The 15,712-nt window shown below is 47.1% G+C and overlaps 1 protein-coding gene across 1 annotated transcript in view; it reads left to right on the top strand.

Annotated features, from left to right (window-relative positions):
* LOC115194154 (mitogen-activated protein kinase kinase kinase 11) overlaps positions 1 to 7,876 on the top strand; it is a 29,197-nt gene extending 21,321 nt beyond the window's left edge. The window contains exons 5-10 of the mRNA XM_029753604.1: positions 508 to 754; positions 2,237 to 2,353; positions 3,840 to 4,011; positions 4,139 to 4,245; positions 4,960 to 5,682; positions 7,071 to 7,876. Of these exons, the coding sequence (XP_029609464.1) occupies positions 508 to 754; positions 2,237 to 2,353; positions 3,840 to 4,011; positions 4,139 to 4,245; positions 4,960 to 5,682; positions 7,071 to 7,687 (1,983 nt within the window). The 3' untranslated portion in view covers positions 7,688 to 7,876. The remainder of the gene's footprint in view (positions 1 to 507; positions 755 to 2,236; positions 2,354 to 3,839; positions 4,012 to 4,138; positions 4,246 to 4,959; positions 5,683 to 7,070) is intronic.
* The last annotated feature ends 7,836 nt before the right edge of the window (positions 7,877 to 15,712 follow it).

Raw genomic sequence — 15,712 nt, 5'->3', positions numbered from 1 at the left:
AGTGGCCTCGTTACAGTTTTGACTTAAATCAGCTTCAAAATCTACGGCAAGACTTGAAAACGGCTGTCTAGCAATGATTAACAGTCAACTTCACAGAGTTTGAAGAATTTTGTACAATCCAGGTGTGCAAAGCTCTTCGACTTTCCCTCAAAAAACTCACTGCTGTAATGGCCGCCAAAGGTGCTTCTACAAAGTATTTACTCAGGTGGGAATACAGATACTTCTGTATTTAATTTTTAGTAAATTTGCAAACATTTCTAATACCATGTTTTCACTTTGTCATTATGGGGTATTGTGTGTAGATGGGTGAAAAAAACGTATTTAATCCATTTTGAATTCAGGCTGTAACGCAACAAAATGTGGAATAAGTCAAGGGGTAGGAACTTTCTGAAGGCACTATGTATGAGTGTGTGTTAATAAACACATTGTATTGTTTTACGTGTTTGTTATAAACGCTAACGCCGTAATAACAGCAGTAACTACAACAGAAATCTCCCCCGTCTCCAGGAGCTGCGTTGTCGCGAGGAGGAGCTGAAGCGCGCGGCGGTGGAGCAGAAGTCCCACGAGGAGTTCCTGAGGCAGAGGGAGCAGCAGCTGGCCCAGTGGGAGCAGGATGTGTTCGAGAGGGAGCTCAGTCTCCTCATCCTGCACATGAACAACCAGGAGAAGCCCAACGTCAAGAAGAGGAAGGGAACCTTCAAGAAGCACAAGCTCAAGGGCAGCAAGAACGGAGAGAAGATCAGCATGCCCCAAGGTGAGGGGACGAGGGGGGGGGTAACTTGCTTGGGATGTCTTGAAATAGGAAATATTGGTCAGTTGGTTGGATAGTCTGTGAGCCAGATCGGCAGAGTAGGAAATCAGTCAATCAGTCGCCATTTTGAAATCCATTGAGACCTGGCCGGGAAGGCAGCTACGATACTTATCACTGTACTTAGTTCACCTCAGCTCACCTCACACCAATTCACGACTTCACTACCGAGTGTGCGGAAGTATCACGTACTGTACCATCATATCTTACAACGTCCAAATACCCGTTGATATTCTAACTGCATAGGTTTTCACTAAACAGTACGTTCTAAAATAGTAGGTAGAACTAGTGTGTCGTTTTAGTAAGGCCATAAGCTACTATAGGGTCACTTTCTCCTGTAGACTACTCCCATTGTCTTCTGATAAGAAACTCACCATAGAAACAAACCCACGCTCTCTCTCTCATGCTGCGCACTCATCATGAGTCATTTTTATTTGATTTTTCCCCTTTTTATTTAACTAGGCAAGTCAGTTAAGAACAAATTCTTATTTACAATGACGGCCTACAGGGGAACAGTGGGTTAACTGCCTTGTTCTGGGGCGGAACGACAGATTTTTACCTCGTCAGCGAGGGGATTCAATCTTGCAACCTTCCGGTTACTAGTCCGACGCCTCTAACCACTAGGCCACCTGCCGTCATACGGGCACACTCAGCGTTTCTCATACAGACACGCTCCCTCTCTTTCCAAATGCGCACAGACTCTTACCTGGTGCATGAGTACTGTCTGTGTGTGGGTAAACTCGTGTATGCATGTTCAGACTGAGTGTGCGCGCACTTGTTTATGCATACGAGTGTGTGCATATGTCTGTGTGAGGTGTGTTTTGGAGGCTGTGGTCTTTCCCAGCAGCAGGGTAGTGATTTGATGGGGGGGTTGATGAGAGGGACATGGAGCCAACCCAACCACGCCTCTGGGCTTCCTGTCACCCCTGGCTGGCCTTTCTCTCTCTTGCTCTATCGTCCCCCCCCCCCAGCATTTCCACCTCCACACCCACAAAGATACATTATCCTGCTACGCAAAGCTAGGACAGACATCCTTCAGGCGTCTCGTGTTTTCGTTTAGCGTGGCCTCGCAAATTACCGTATTCTCATGGCATTACACGAGAAAGGAGTTCAGACACCCACTCCACCACATAAATTATTTTCAAGGAGAACCTAGAAAAACAATTTTGCTAAAGACAAGCACATGTTAGTTCCTTGCCTGTTCGATTCTGAGTCGAGTTCAGTTGGGCACACCATACCAAAAGGCTTTACAGCGGTAAAATAAATCTCTGTTCTTATTGTTGCACAAGATCCGGTACTACCTCCCCGTTTACTCCGTTTTCAAAACGTTTTCTCTCTACTGAACAGGACCCAGGATTGTTATTTTTAATTTTTTTATGGTTTCTGTGTGTGTGGCCTGTTCTCACATCTGGTGTATGTCTCTTCCAGACTTCATCCATAAGATCACAGTGCAGGCGTCTCCAGGGCTGGAGAAGAGACGCAACTCTCCCGATCTGGGCTCCGGCACCTCTCCCTCCTTCGGCCCACGCTTCCGAGCAATCCAACGTGAGCGTGGTCTCTCTCTCTCTCCACCACACATACACACCCTCTCAGTTCACACACTAGCACACTAGACATTGTCTGTTTACACACACCTCATCCTTGCTCACATCACTCAGCCCTTACTTTCCCCCTCTCCTTCTCTCTCGACTGGGACAATGGCTGTCCCAGTCCAAATATTATCTGACTTTGTTTTAATAAGGGATCAGCAGCGTATTTGCTTTAGCCTTCAGTTCTATGTCTGCAGTGTCCTCTTTCTACCAGATAGGGGAGTCCTTCCTCCATGTGTTAGAATGTCAGCATTTTTACATGCATGTCCTGTTCCACATAAAATGCCTTTTTACTGTATGAGATACCAGCCAGAATGAATTGGTCTGAGTGAGACTTCGTTGCATTTGAGTAAGAGCACTGTTCTGGAGTCAGCGCTAAAGACAAATGCGAATGACTGTTTCCCCTTAGTGGGGGGAAGTCTCCCCATAGATCACACACGTCTACAGGAATGTGCTGTGTTGCATCAGACTGAAAGGGGTTTTCCCAAAATTCCCAATAAAATAGGCCTAACCACTGCGGTTGAGTTTAAGAGCACAATTTAATTTATATAAATGATTTTATTGGTTTGGCAGTTTCAAAAAACATCTGTTTGATTCATTTATGCATTTAAAAAGTGGGTTGGATTCATGGCTCGGTAATAGCGTGTCTGCTTAATGGTAATTGTCACGGCTTGAGAGTGCGGCTGTCATTAAAATGTATTTCCTTATTTAGCAAACATCTGTGCTAGCAATGTCAAAGCAGACGATGACTCACTGAATCCTGGGGGCCATATGGGTAGAATTGTGTTAGCGCTTTAGCGTCTTGCTAGCGTCTTAGCGTCTTGTCACAGTATCGCTCCGTAGAGATTTCAGAGATGTCGTGCCTGACACGAAGTTGATAGCACTTTGCGTCTCCGAGTCGGAACCCCCTTTGGGAGGGCATGGCTGTTGTGTGACGACGCCGCGAGAGCTGTTGAGAATCATGCGGTGTTTGTTTAACATTAGCGTAACGCTCACACAGAGTTAGCGTCGCTAGCCCCATGGGGATTAGAAAGGCTGCTGTAAGTGTGTCAAGCACCAGGTGGAGTCTAACTTCTGTTTTTGCTCTCTTTGTACCTCCCATTCTTCGTCGCTCCCCTCTCCCCTTTCTCACCCCGTGTGCTTGCCTCCGCTGTTCCACACTGTTCCAGTGACATGTGAAATCTTGGTTTGAGCCCGGAGCACATCACCTGTTCTGGTGCACGGTGGCACACATGTATCCCAGCTGGAGAAAGCAATGTGTTGTACAAGACCCAGTTGTTCCACTCTGTTTGATTGTTGTGTGTCACTGTCACCAGCTTATGTCACGGTGCTTGTATTAGAGGTGGTCTTGAAATGAAATGTATTGTGTGTGTTTATGTAAGTGGTCATTTTATTTTATGAATGCTTTCTCTCTCTCGCTCTCCATCCCTCCTCCTCTCCAGTGAGCCCCAGTGAGAACAACAGGGCGTTTGGCCTGAGCTCTATGTGGCCCCTGGAGGGCCCTCCACACAACAAGCAGGCTAATGGGGACCGTCTGGGCCCTCACTGGAGGCCCCAGAGCCCAAAGAGCCCCAAGAGCCCCAAAGTCCTTCGCTTAAGCCCCCAGGAGAGCAGGTAGTAACCCTCTCCCTCACACCCCTCCATACACAGGGCCAGATATGGACTTTTTTTTTTACCGTATTAGCTAAAGCAGAACTAGTGTGTTTTGAAGTCATTGTGTATGTATGTGTGTGTGTTCCAGTCTTTCAATGAGAGCCAAGCTCCTGGATATGGACAGCAATGAGAACGGAGACTCCAAGGATGACTTTGAGGAGTACAGACCCTCCACGCCACAGCCTGCCCAAAACGGTATGCTCTTCACCACTACCATATTCACATTCAAACACATCACCTCTAGCCAAACTAAGTGGGTCATAGCTGATATTAAATTCTAAATTAGTATTCTGTATTTATGAGCTCACCGACCTACCTCGCTCGCTTTCTCCCTCTCGCTACCACCATCTCTTTCCCTCTCGCTCTCCATCCCTCTCGCTCTCCATCCCTCTCGCTCTCCATCCCTCTCGCTCTCCATCCCTCTCGCTCTCCATCCCTCTCGCTCTCCATCCCTCTCGCTCTCCATCCCTCTCGCTCTCCATCCCTCTCGCTCTCCATCCCTCTCGCTCTCCATCTCTCTCGCTCTCCATCCCTCTCTCTCCTCTCCATTTCTCTCTCTCCTCTCCATCTCCATCTCTCCTCTCCATCTCTCTCTCTCTCTCCATCTCGCTCTCTCTCTCCATCTCGCTCTCTCCTCTCCATCTCGCTCTCTCCTCTCCATCTCGCTCTCTCCTCTCCATCTCTCTCTCTCCTCTCCATCTCTCTCTCTCCTCTCCATCTCTCTCTCTCCTCTCCATCTCGCTCTCCTCTCCATCTCGCTCTCTCCTCTCCATCTCTCTCTCTCCTCTCCTCTCCATCTCTCTCTCTCCTCTCCATTTCTCTCTCTCCTCTCCATCTCTCTCTCTGCTCTCCATCTCCCTCCATCGCTCTCTCTCTCCCCCTCGTCCCTCTCTCGCTCCATCTCCCCAGGCTCATCAGTGAAGGAGCCCCCCAGGCCTTCTCTATCGCATGGGGACTCGGGCAGCGAGGAGGGGCTGGAGGGGAGTTCCCCGGCCGGTTCCCCAAGGCCCGAGCACCGCTCCCTGGGAGGCCTGCTGAGGAGCACCCACCGGGCCCTACTGGGAGGAGGCTCTCTCCTGGCCTCCGTGGCCCTGGGACGACACCTGGACGTGCCCCACATCCCACCCAGGGTGCCCCCCCGGACTAACCCCCACCACCACTCCCTGCAGGAGGTCAACATCACGGCCCCCAAAGTCCCCTCCTCGGACCCCCCTGTGGTGGATGACCTTATAACCTTCTCCAGCTTGGAGCCCCTACCCCGGCCCCTCTTTGACTTCCCCTGTGCCCTGCACGCCCCTGAGGTGAAGCCCCTGCCCCTCACGCCGCCTCCCCCTCACCCCCGGGAAAGGGCCTGCCACAGGCACACCCAGGCCCCCCAGACACCCCAGAGCCCCCAGGCTGCCCGGAGCCTCCATCACCAGACCCAGGAACAGGCCAGCCCAGGGGAGTGGGTCTGCCACAGGCATGCCCGGAGTCCCCAGCAGCAGAGCCAGGTCCTGGGTCAGGTTAGCCCAGCGGAGTGGGCCCCTTCCCCCCACCACACCAACGGGGCGCCTGTCTCTGACGCCTGGGGCCACGGCGCGGACAGGAGGAGGAGGTCCAGCCAAAGCCTGCTCTCCGCCTCTCAACTAGGTGAGGGTAAACACACACGCACAAATACAAACGCATTGATGCAAGTACAGAAATACATACACACACACAAACTCCCCCCCCCACCCCCCAGACAAAAACGAACATCTTATCCATATGCTTACATGTACGTAAGCGCAGCTCAGCTCTGACCGTTACTTTTCCAGTCAGTCATTTACCGATGGTGGAACGGGAGCACTGTAAATGTAATAGATTCTCACAGCGAATCTAAGGGGTGTTTTTAAAGCGTTGCCCTCCGGTGCCGTTTTGATATGCAAACTTCATATCTAGTCGCAACAGTGTTCTCTCTAAGGATGCCGTCTTGGAACAGCCTTGAGCTGATCATCAAGCCTGCGTCTGCTTGTAGTGCTGCTAATAACTTTCATCTTAGAGCTAGAATCAAACATCTCATCAACTCCTGACATGCACGCGGAGGTGAAAGGTGCATAAAACAAATAACAAAGCTATTACCGTATGCCCGAATATGTTATGTTTATTTTTTTGTTGTTCTGATATTGACTTACAAAACACACAGGTTGTTATAAAGTTGTTGGCAGCATAGAAATTAAATTACTGGAACTGGGGGAGAGAAAAAAAACTGACTGCAGCAAATTGACTGCAATCTCATGGGTCCACTCAATATGCCTGAGTGATTGTGTTTCTATGCTTTTGTGTGTGTTTTTTTTTAAATATGTAAGTTCCAAATGGCACCCTATTCCCTATATAGTGCACTACTTTTGACCAGGACCCAAAGGCAATAGGGTGCCATTTGGGAGGCGGCATTGGAGAGCTAACGACAGAGGATTTGTTTTTGTTGACTGAAAAGGGATGTTTGGTCGGTTCTCCGTCGTGGAGTTGTTGATTGCGGTTCCGTGTCAGCTGAACTCCTTAGCACCTCCAGAGAGCTGTCTCAGATCGAACACCCACACCTTTGTGTTTCCGCCTCACATTTTCAACCCTATCGTCTGCACGCGAGCTCGTCTCGCTTCAGTGCTTCTTCAATGCCCCATTAGGATCTACTCTCCACCCGCGGGGCTCCCGAGTGGCGCGGCGGTCTAAGGCCCTGCATCTCAGTGCTGGAGGCGTCACTACAGATCCTGGTTCGATTCCAGGCTGTATCACAACCCGGCCGTGTTTGGGAGTCCCATAGGGCTGGCGCACAATTGGCCCAGCATCGCCCGGGTTAGGCCGGGGTAGGCCGTCATTGTAAATAAGAATTTGTTGTTAACTGACTTGCCTAGTTAAATAAAAATAAATAAATAAACTGAAAGTGGGGCTTTTGTCAGTCTGCAATGTTAGACTAAGAAGAAAATGTCTGCACACTTATTTGATGCATTTTAGTGAAACGGTATATGCATATTTATTATCTCTGTCATCTCTCTCTCTCTCAGTTTTAGACCTCCCCCTTTGCCAGGACAGTCTGGAGTCAGAAGACAAGCCCTCTGCAGTCCCCTTCTCCCTGTTCCCTGACCCTCGCCTCTGGAGCCCGAAAACACGTCGCCTGGAGGTCAACGTCGTCCCACGCCCACGCCCCTCCCCCATCCGACCCCGCATTGACCCGTGGAGCTTCATCTCAGCCGGGGGCGGGGGGTATGGTGTTGTCCAGGGGCCCCGGCGGTCAGACTGCCACCTGCTGGGGTACCAGCCTTCACCAACTAACCCCTTCACGAACTGTGACCCCTTCCCCTCCCCGGACTGTGACCCGTTCTCCCTGAGGGCCTACCCATCGTCAGGCATCACGCCCGACACACCGTTGCCCTTTGACCCCTTCTCTGCGCCGTTTCCTACCTCCCGCTCAGCGCCCTGCTCCACCAACGGGTCCCCGACCCTGCCCACATTCCGGGTGGCACCCCTGAACCCGGCCGACTCACCGCTCATCGACCTGGGCTGGGCTGCTGCGTGCGGGGTCAAGCCCCTGGATGTCACCAAAGAGAAGACGCGACCAAGGAAGACTCTAGGACTCAAGCCCTTCAAGTCCCCTACGCAACTCCGAGACGATCGCTTCTAAACTAAACCCCCAACCACTACTCCAACCCCCCCCCCCCCCAAGAGAGCCGGAGCTTGACTCATAAGAGTTTTTACAGACATTCTTTTTTTTTTAGGAATGCCCCCCCCGCACCCTAAGTGGACAAACTACAGGCTGTGTATATCCTGGGTTAGGAATGAGAAGGATTTGGAGTCCTTTTCAAAACAAAAATGCACATTACCCCTATCCCCCTATCCCCCCCCCCCCCCCCCCCCCCGGGTGCCCAAACAGTGGAGTGGTTTTGACTTGTCCACCATGTTGCCTTAGAAACCAACCAGGAAGCTAATCCTGCTAGCCATCTAGCCCAGTGACAATGGATTGTTGGAGTGGGAGCCCTGTGCACAAGAACCAACGCCTTTTATTCCAAACAAAGGATGCCTCTCTCTCTCTACTCTCCACTCCCTCTCGCTCCCTCTCTCTCGTTCTCTCTGGAGAGTCAGATCAGTGAGCATCTCCAGACTCAATCAGACGCCTCCCTATCTCCCCCACTCATTTCTCTCACTACTTTTGAAGTGTCTGGAAACAGTGGCTCGCTTTATCTGTCTGTATCCTCCCTAGCTCTGAAAGCATCCTTGTCTTGAGTGGTGAACCTACTTCAGGACCTATTTTCGATGATTTGGCTTAAATGTGCAATGGACTGGGAGCTACGTGATGCTAGTTGCAAGATGTGATGATGAAAGTCTTACCCTCTATAAGCAGAGTTGTCTCTCAAGCATTTGACTCTCTTTGCAATAGACTAGGTGGGTCAACGTGAGAGAGCACCCCAAGAATAGCTACAGAGATGCCGTATCATCCGTCTAAATTCCTTCTAAATGATCTGCATATTAAAGCCAAACAAACCCAGGACCCAGGCATTCCACTAGGAAGCAGGTAACGTTCTGACGACATTCCCAGAATACGACTGATTTTATTTGGCAGGTCGACAGGTGACAAAGCATCAGAAGACGAGGGGGAGCACTGCACATTCCGTTCATGTGCCAAAGAATGCGACTGCTTCGGCCCACATTTTTATACATGTCCCTCACATTTTACATGTCCCTCACACCCTAGCCCCTCACATTTTTCCAGTATTATGTACCAGGATTGGTTCTGTCCGGTAAATCTGATTGGATTAAATCCAGGAAGTGACTAATTGGCATGTTAGGAGGTACGCTACAGTATAATAGCCCGCAAACAAATTGGGTTGAGATCTCCCCCCCCCCCCCCACAAAAGCCATGTCATAGGAATACATTGTCTGTTCCATTCTAGGGGAAGAGAATCGACCCGCGTGGCAAGCTTTCTGATTAGTCTTAATAACTGTGCTGACGAACCGGGTGATAATATTTAATTAGGGTTGCGATAAAGACAGGGTTAATTTAATGAACATGGAGATATGCCTAATTAATTACTTTCCTCCAACATAAAGTTTGTATTTAATGAGTCGGGATCTGAAATGGGATTTAAGTGGCACTGTGCGTTTTAGTGGATTCCATGGCAGGAGGCACCTTCAATGTGATGTCAGATCATTTCCTGATCATGTGACCTGACCAGGGGCCCAGAGTTCTTACTTCCGGGTCAAGTCACATAGTCGAGAACAACTCCTTTCCTTACCTCTCATTTCATATCCCACTTGTTCTCAGGGCAGGCTAACTGCTCTTCTCTTGAGCCAAAGAGATTGGGTCTGTTTTTGACTCGTGCCATTGGCTAACAGACTACTGACTGGACTGCGTCTCAACCTAATAAGGTGCCTTCCCCTCTCTACCTCTCCCCCTATGTGACGTGCACATAACTACTTAGAGACATATCATGTTTAATCCAGATGGCCATTCTTATTGAGATTTGTTTAAGAGGCCTATCTGTCTTCCTCGCTATTACATATCAGATAAAGAACAGAATGTGAGCATTTACTCCAGGAGCAGTTACATGCACTATGGGATTTCAATTGTGGTTCAATTGAGGTTAACAGATACCGGCGTTGGGGTAAACCGATACTGAGTCTATAAAGACAGTCCAATGCAACTCTGTCGTGATGTAGTCATCACCAAAGGACAAGGAAATGGGCAAGAATATTACATCTTTTGGATTATAAGAGCATCTGCAAACATTAGTTGTATTCACATTCATCATAGTATTACATATTGGCATTTCAAAACGTCCCTTTACGGGTTGGTTTCTATATTTGTAAACCTGTGACACTTTGATTTAAGGCTTTAAAACACAAAATACGCCTTTTATGTCCCTGACTTAAGGGTCTAGCCCAAGGGTCTAAACCTATGTTGTGCATGTGCATCAACAAAGTAGTGCACTTCTTTTGACCACTGCCTATAGGGTCTCTGGACTTAAGTAGTGCACTATATAGGGAATACAGTGCCATTTCGGGACGGAGAAACTGTCAGTAAACAGGAAATTAATACAGAGCTCCTCGGCTCTGGCCCCCTGGCTTTTCCATAACACATCCCAGTCGTCTAAAGCAGTGACAGGTGTGTTATTGCTTACAATACTAATCCACACAAGACCCCTGCGCTATGACCTCGTCATACAAGTCGACAGGCGCTACATCCTCCCATCGCCATTTATGGGGATTTGTGTCGCAGTTACAGCCGACCCCCCTGCAATTCCCATAGCGACGGGATGAAACCGAGACTGATGGTCGCAATCGTAGCAAGAGTTTTAGGTATTGCTGCCTGTCGGTCACGTCAAGAGTCTAGGCCCTAGCCCTCATATCCGACTCCGTTCTTCAAGGTCTTATCTTTAGACTTTGATTTCCCTTAGATCCCACGCTGTCACTCAGTTGGATGCGTCAAAGTCCTCAAAGGCTATAGTGTAGTACACAGAGAACCCAAAATGTGCTCAATTTATGGCCCTCTTAACTGTTGTATGTTTGCCCTACTAAGGGCAGAGTCACTATCCTCTTGTGTGATGATCTCGTGTAGATTATATCAGTTTGACTATATTTTATAATCTTAGGTCAAAAGTCAGAGTGATCCATTTGAGGAGTGTGTTTTGATCTTGGCGAGCCATCAGACAAACCGATACAGTGGAATCAACCCTTCATTTTGGATGCCATACTACACTGATCCTGTAGTGAGATTGAAAATTGACAATTTTCTTGAAGTAACTAGCTGTTAGGAGCTGAACTGACGTTCAAAGACGATGACCTTGGGAATGACCTTTCGGTTGTACTACAACTTCAGATCCACTCATCTCTGGATAGAATCAAATAAACCTCAGGTCCTTGGCCTGTTTCCCTCTGTTTCGCTTCATGGTCTTCTAACCCTGGTCACGGCGGTGACAGGTTTTTGGACAGGAAACTACATTCCTAGAACGCTGTCGGGTCGCGCCGCTGCCCGTCCCTAGATTGATGCGGATGACATGCGGCGTTCCAATAAAAAAACTCCTGACGAGTTGTTTGTGACGCACTGCCCTTTCAGGCGTTGCCTCATCTGTCATCAGGAATCAATGTCCCCATCCGGGCTGACAGGCCAAATGAAACAGAACTTTGCAGAGGAGGAGAGGAAGGTAGGCCAATGGACCATGTTACGACTACTCTACTACAAATACTGGCTTCATTCAGGCTTACTTTGTCCATTCATGTCAAGCTTTGAGGCGTATCAGTTATTAACATTAACCAAATTACTGAAACTCTTTTACTTTCACGTAGCAAATCGCATCGGGTCTACTACATTAATTTCTTCCTGCCAAGGCCTGCTCTGTCTCCTTCATGGTTAATGGAGATTTAGGGTCAGGCGCAGCTCATTTACCCAGTATCCTCGCTGCTTACCTGGACTGAATGAATCAGATGTTCATTCAAATAAACCTGATTAAGGACTCCATTACCGTCCTTTCGTACCCAGCTATTATCACCAGAGGGGGGATTATTTCTCTTCGTGGACCGCATTAAAAGGCAACACCTGCCCCTGTCCCTTTGTTCTGCATGATGTCATCAAACAAAATGATTAAAGATTACCTTTACGAACTGTGGCGAGAAAATGGCCTCTAGGGAGCCAACTACGTGTCTGAGTCTAAGCCAATACCAGGTGTAGCCTAGTTCTGAAGCTAGCTCTTAAGCGTAAACATTATTTCTCATCCGTTTCAGTCTGAACATTCAAGGTCACCATCTGTTGTCGTCTTGTTCAAATGATAACACTTAAAGGGATGGTTCACCCATATTACAAAATGACACACTGCTTACAGGGTAAGGAAACCAGTCTATGGACAAGGTATGACAGCAATCCATACTTTGCTTTTTTTATGAGGAAACGATGCATGGACCAATCTGTGTGGTTATTTAGTTCCAAGGTCTAAACGACTGTATTTGTTTTATATAAAGTACTACTATATTTTGAATCAACCCTGTGCCAAAGAGACTTCCCCTGTACACAAAGCATATGGAACACAGAATTAGAATCTCTCTATTATGGAACTGTCAACATTTTAAGATGTTGATAGAAAGAGAAGATTATCCGGTCAACACTAATTAGACTGAATCGGATCAATTAAGTATCTGATTACTCTTTTCCTTGCCCTTTGCTTAATTTGAATAGACCTCATTACATGCTAACAAGGTTAAACGTTGCTATCAAAACAACTAGGTAAATAAAACAATAAAAAAAACTTTCCTATTAAAGGTATTTGGGGGTATTTGTAGTGGGTGGTCTATTTCAGGTGCTGCTTCAATAAAGTTTGAATTGAATTCAAATTCATCAAAGAACAACCAGCCTTTAAAAGAGGACGGTGCAATTCCCTGGGACTTTGTGGAAGAATATGTGGGACTCCCACTCGGAGAATCAAAGTACTGTATAGCACTCCTTCCTGCTGTGACTGGCTCCCATCAGCTTACAATAGAGTTTTCTATAGGGGGACAAATGAGAGGATATATTTATAATGGCCCTTTTTTTACACACTGGACTGAAAACATTTTGAAGAGGGCCAGAGACAGAGTCTACATTAGGATGCTTGATTGCTTCATATTTTTTGGGCGACCTGGTTTTTAATTTGTACTTTACTTTAGGTCTTCACTGGAGTATTTAAGATAAAAGCAGTATGGGTGCTTCACCAGGGGCGAATCTTAACATTCCTGCTTCCAAATTGAACCAAAATGGTTTTGTATCACACACATCTCTCTAGGCATCCCAGTATTTCTTTGTAACAGAAAATCAAAGACTACTTTTTATAGTATAGTTTGATCATCAAAAATATATTTGAGAGATATGTTCCTGACATTGAACAAGATCCCAAACCGAGATCCCTTCGATAGCACCCATACTGTGCATAAAACTGCTATCTACCTAGACATGGATGAGGTCTTCAGTTTCACTGAAACATGGCTTAACAACAGTGGACATTTTGTGACCTCCTCCCTGTCTTTGTAGACTATCTATATGCTTTGTGTTCTGTTCAACATTCCTTTCTGAATCATTTTTGTTTTGTTTGAAAAGAATATATTATGTCAGTGTTTCCCAACCCTGGATTTGGAAACAGTGGGCTATGTGATGAAACATTATGTTGCGTTGCCTCAAAGGCTGCAATACAACCTTCCAGATTTGGTTTCTGCTCGTATGAGCTAAGTTGTTTTGTCGTTAGGCTTTGAGATGATGTTGTCGTTCATTGTGTTGTGTGTTTGTGAAATTTCGCACTGGGCTGGGCCTAATCATAAACTATTTTGTTGTTGTGCGTCAGAGGCGTGTATGTGAGAGAATGTGTGTACTTGTTTTTTTGTTCTTGACTATTAATTGGGTTTAACCTGTGAAATACATAAAGGAAAAACTCAAAGAAAACAAGACCAAATAAAATGTGTAACAACCCTGAGATGTGTGGGTTTGTTATTTAAATTTTTTTTGAAATTCAAAAGCCATCAATAATAAATACAAATCAATTATTTTCATACTTTTTTCAAGATGTTAGTTTTCTGCCTCAACTCATGTCAAAATAAGTCCCCCACAAGCCGAGAAGTGGTAAAACAGCAATGGTGTCTTGCGTGTGGCTTGCTAACCCACATATGGCGCACATGCAGACTTTTTAATTTGACATGAGGTGAAGCAGCGAGGAAGTGATACACTATATATACAAAAGCATGTGGACACCCCTTTTTTAAATTAGTGGATTTGGCCATTTCAGCCACACCCGTTGCTGACCGGTGTATAAAATCGAGCACACAGGCATTCAGTGACTTTCAACGTGGTACTGTCATAGGATGCCACCTTTCCAACAAGTCAGTTTGCTAGAGCTGCCCTGGTCAACTGTAAGGGCTTTTATTGTGAAGTGGAAACGTCTAGGAGCAAAAACGGCTCAGCCTCGAAGTGGTAGGCCACACAAGCGCGCAGAATGGGACCGTCGAGTGCTGTAGCTTGTAAAGATCGTCTGTCCTCTGTTGCAACACTCACTACGAGTTCCAAACTGCCTCTGGAAGCAACTTCAGCACAAGAACTGTTTGTCGGGAGCTTCATGAAACGGGTTTCCATGGCCAAGCAGCCGCACACAAGCCTAAAATCACCATGCGCAATGCCAAGCGTCGGCTGGGTGCCAAAGACGTGGATGTCGATTTAAGGCAGCCCCCCGCACCTCTGACTCAGAGGGGTTGGGTTAAATGCGGAAGACACATTTCAGTTGAAGGCATTCAGTTGTACAACTGAGTAGGTATCCCCTTTTCCCTTTAAAGCTCACTGCCATTGGACTCTGGAGCATTGGACTCTGGACTCTGGAGCATGCAAACACCATGCTCTACCAACTGAGCCACACGGGGTCCCGTGTGGCTCAGTTGGTAGAGCATGGTGTTTGCAACGCCAGGGTTGTGGGTTCGATTCCCACGGGGGACCAGTACGGATACAAAAAAATGTATGAAATGTATGCATTCACTACTGTAAGTCGCTCTGGATAAGAGCGTCTGCTAAATGACTAAAATGTTTTTAAAAAAAAAGTTTTTTAAATGCAGTGGAAACGCATTCTCTGGAGTGATGAATCATGCTTCACCATCTGGCAGTCCAACGGACAAGTCTGGGTTTTTGCGGATGCCAGGAGAACGCTACGTGCCTGAATGCATAGTGCCAACTGTAAAGTTTGGTGGAGGAGGAATAATGATCTGTTAGTTCCAGTGAAGGGAAATCTTAACGCTACAGCATACAATGACATTCTAGACGATTCTGTGCTTCCAACATTGTGGCAACAGTTTGGGAAGGCCCATTCCTGTTTCAGCATGACAATGCCCGTGTGCACAAAGCGAGATCCATACAGAAATGGTTTGTTGAGATCAGTGTGAAATAACTTGACTGGCCTGCACAGAGCCCTGACTTCAACCCCATCGAACGCCTTTGGGATGAATTGGAATGCCGACTGCGAGCCAGGCCTAATCGTCCAACATTAGTGGACGATCTCACTAATGCTCTTGCGGCTGAATGGAAGCAAATCCCTGCAGCAACATATCAACATCTAGTGGGAAGCCTTCCCAGAAGAGTGGAGGCTGTTATAACAGCAAAGGGGGGACCGACTCCATATTAATGCTCATGATTTTGGAATGAGATGTTCGACGTGCAGGTGTCCACATACTTTTGGTCATGCTGTGAATGTCAGGTGAGGAAAGGCACAGTGTGTCTTTTGTATTCCTGAAATGATTCTTATGTGATATGAAAGTTCCAAAGGTTTACAAAACCGTATCGTAAACGAGAGTAATGGACGTTCATAAACGTTAAGTGTCCGAACCGTAGAATACATTGGCCGCGCTGTGACACACTGTATCGTTTTGACTCAGACCCCGAGGCTGGGTATGCCCACTTGGATTCTCTAGAGAGCTATGTTTAATAGTACTTTGTGGATATTTTGTTCCCAGCTGCATAAGGGCCAGCCAACTCAGACAAATTAAAATTGAATTGTATTCACAAGGGGACTGTTTTTAAAAAGGTGAATAGCTACAAAACATCTCTTGAAAATAAAGGTGCACAATACATTTACGTAACGCTACAACCAATCTGTAGAAGATAATATAAATCTGTACAGTGCATATAAGGTGGTGAAAATGTCAACAGCGATTAGGC

Source organism: Salmo trutta, chromosome 5 (assembly GCF_901001165.1).
Source record: "Salmo trutta chromosome 5, fSalTru1.1, whole genome shotgun sequence".
NCBI lineage: Eukaryota > Metazoa > Chordata > Actinopteri > Salmoniformes > Salmonidae > Salmo > Salmo trutta.
Note: the sequence above shows the minus strand (reverse complement) of the source record. Positions and strands in the feature narration are given on the sequence as shown.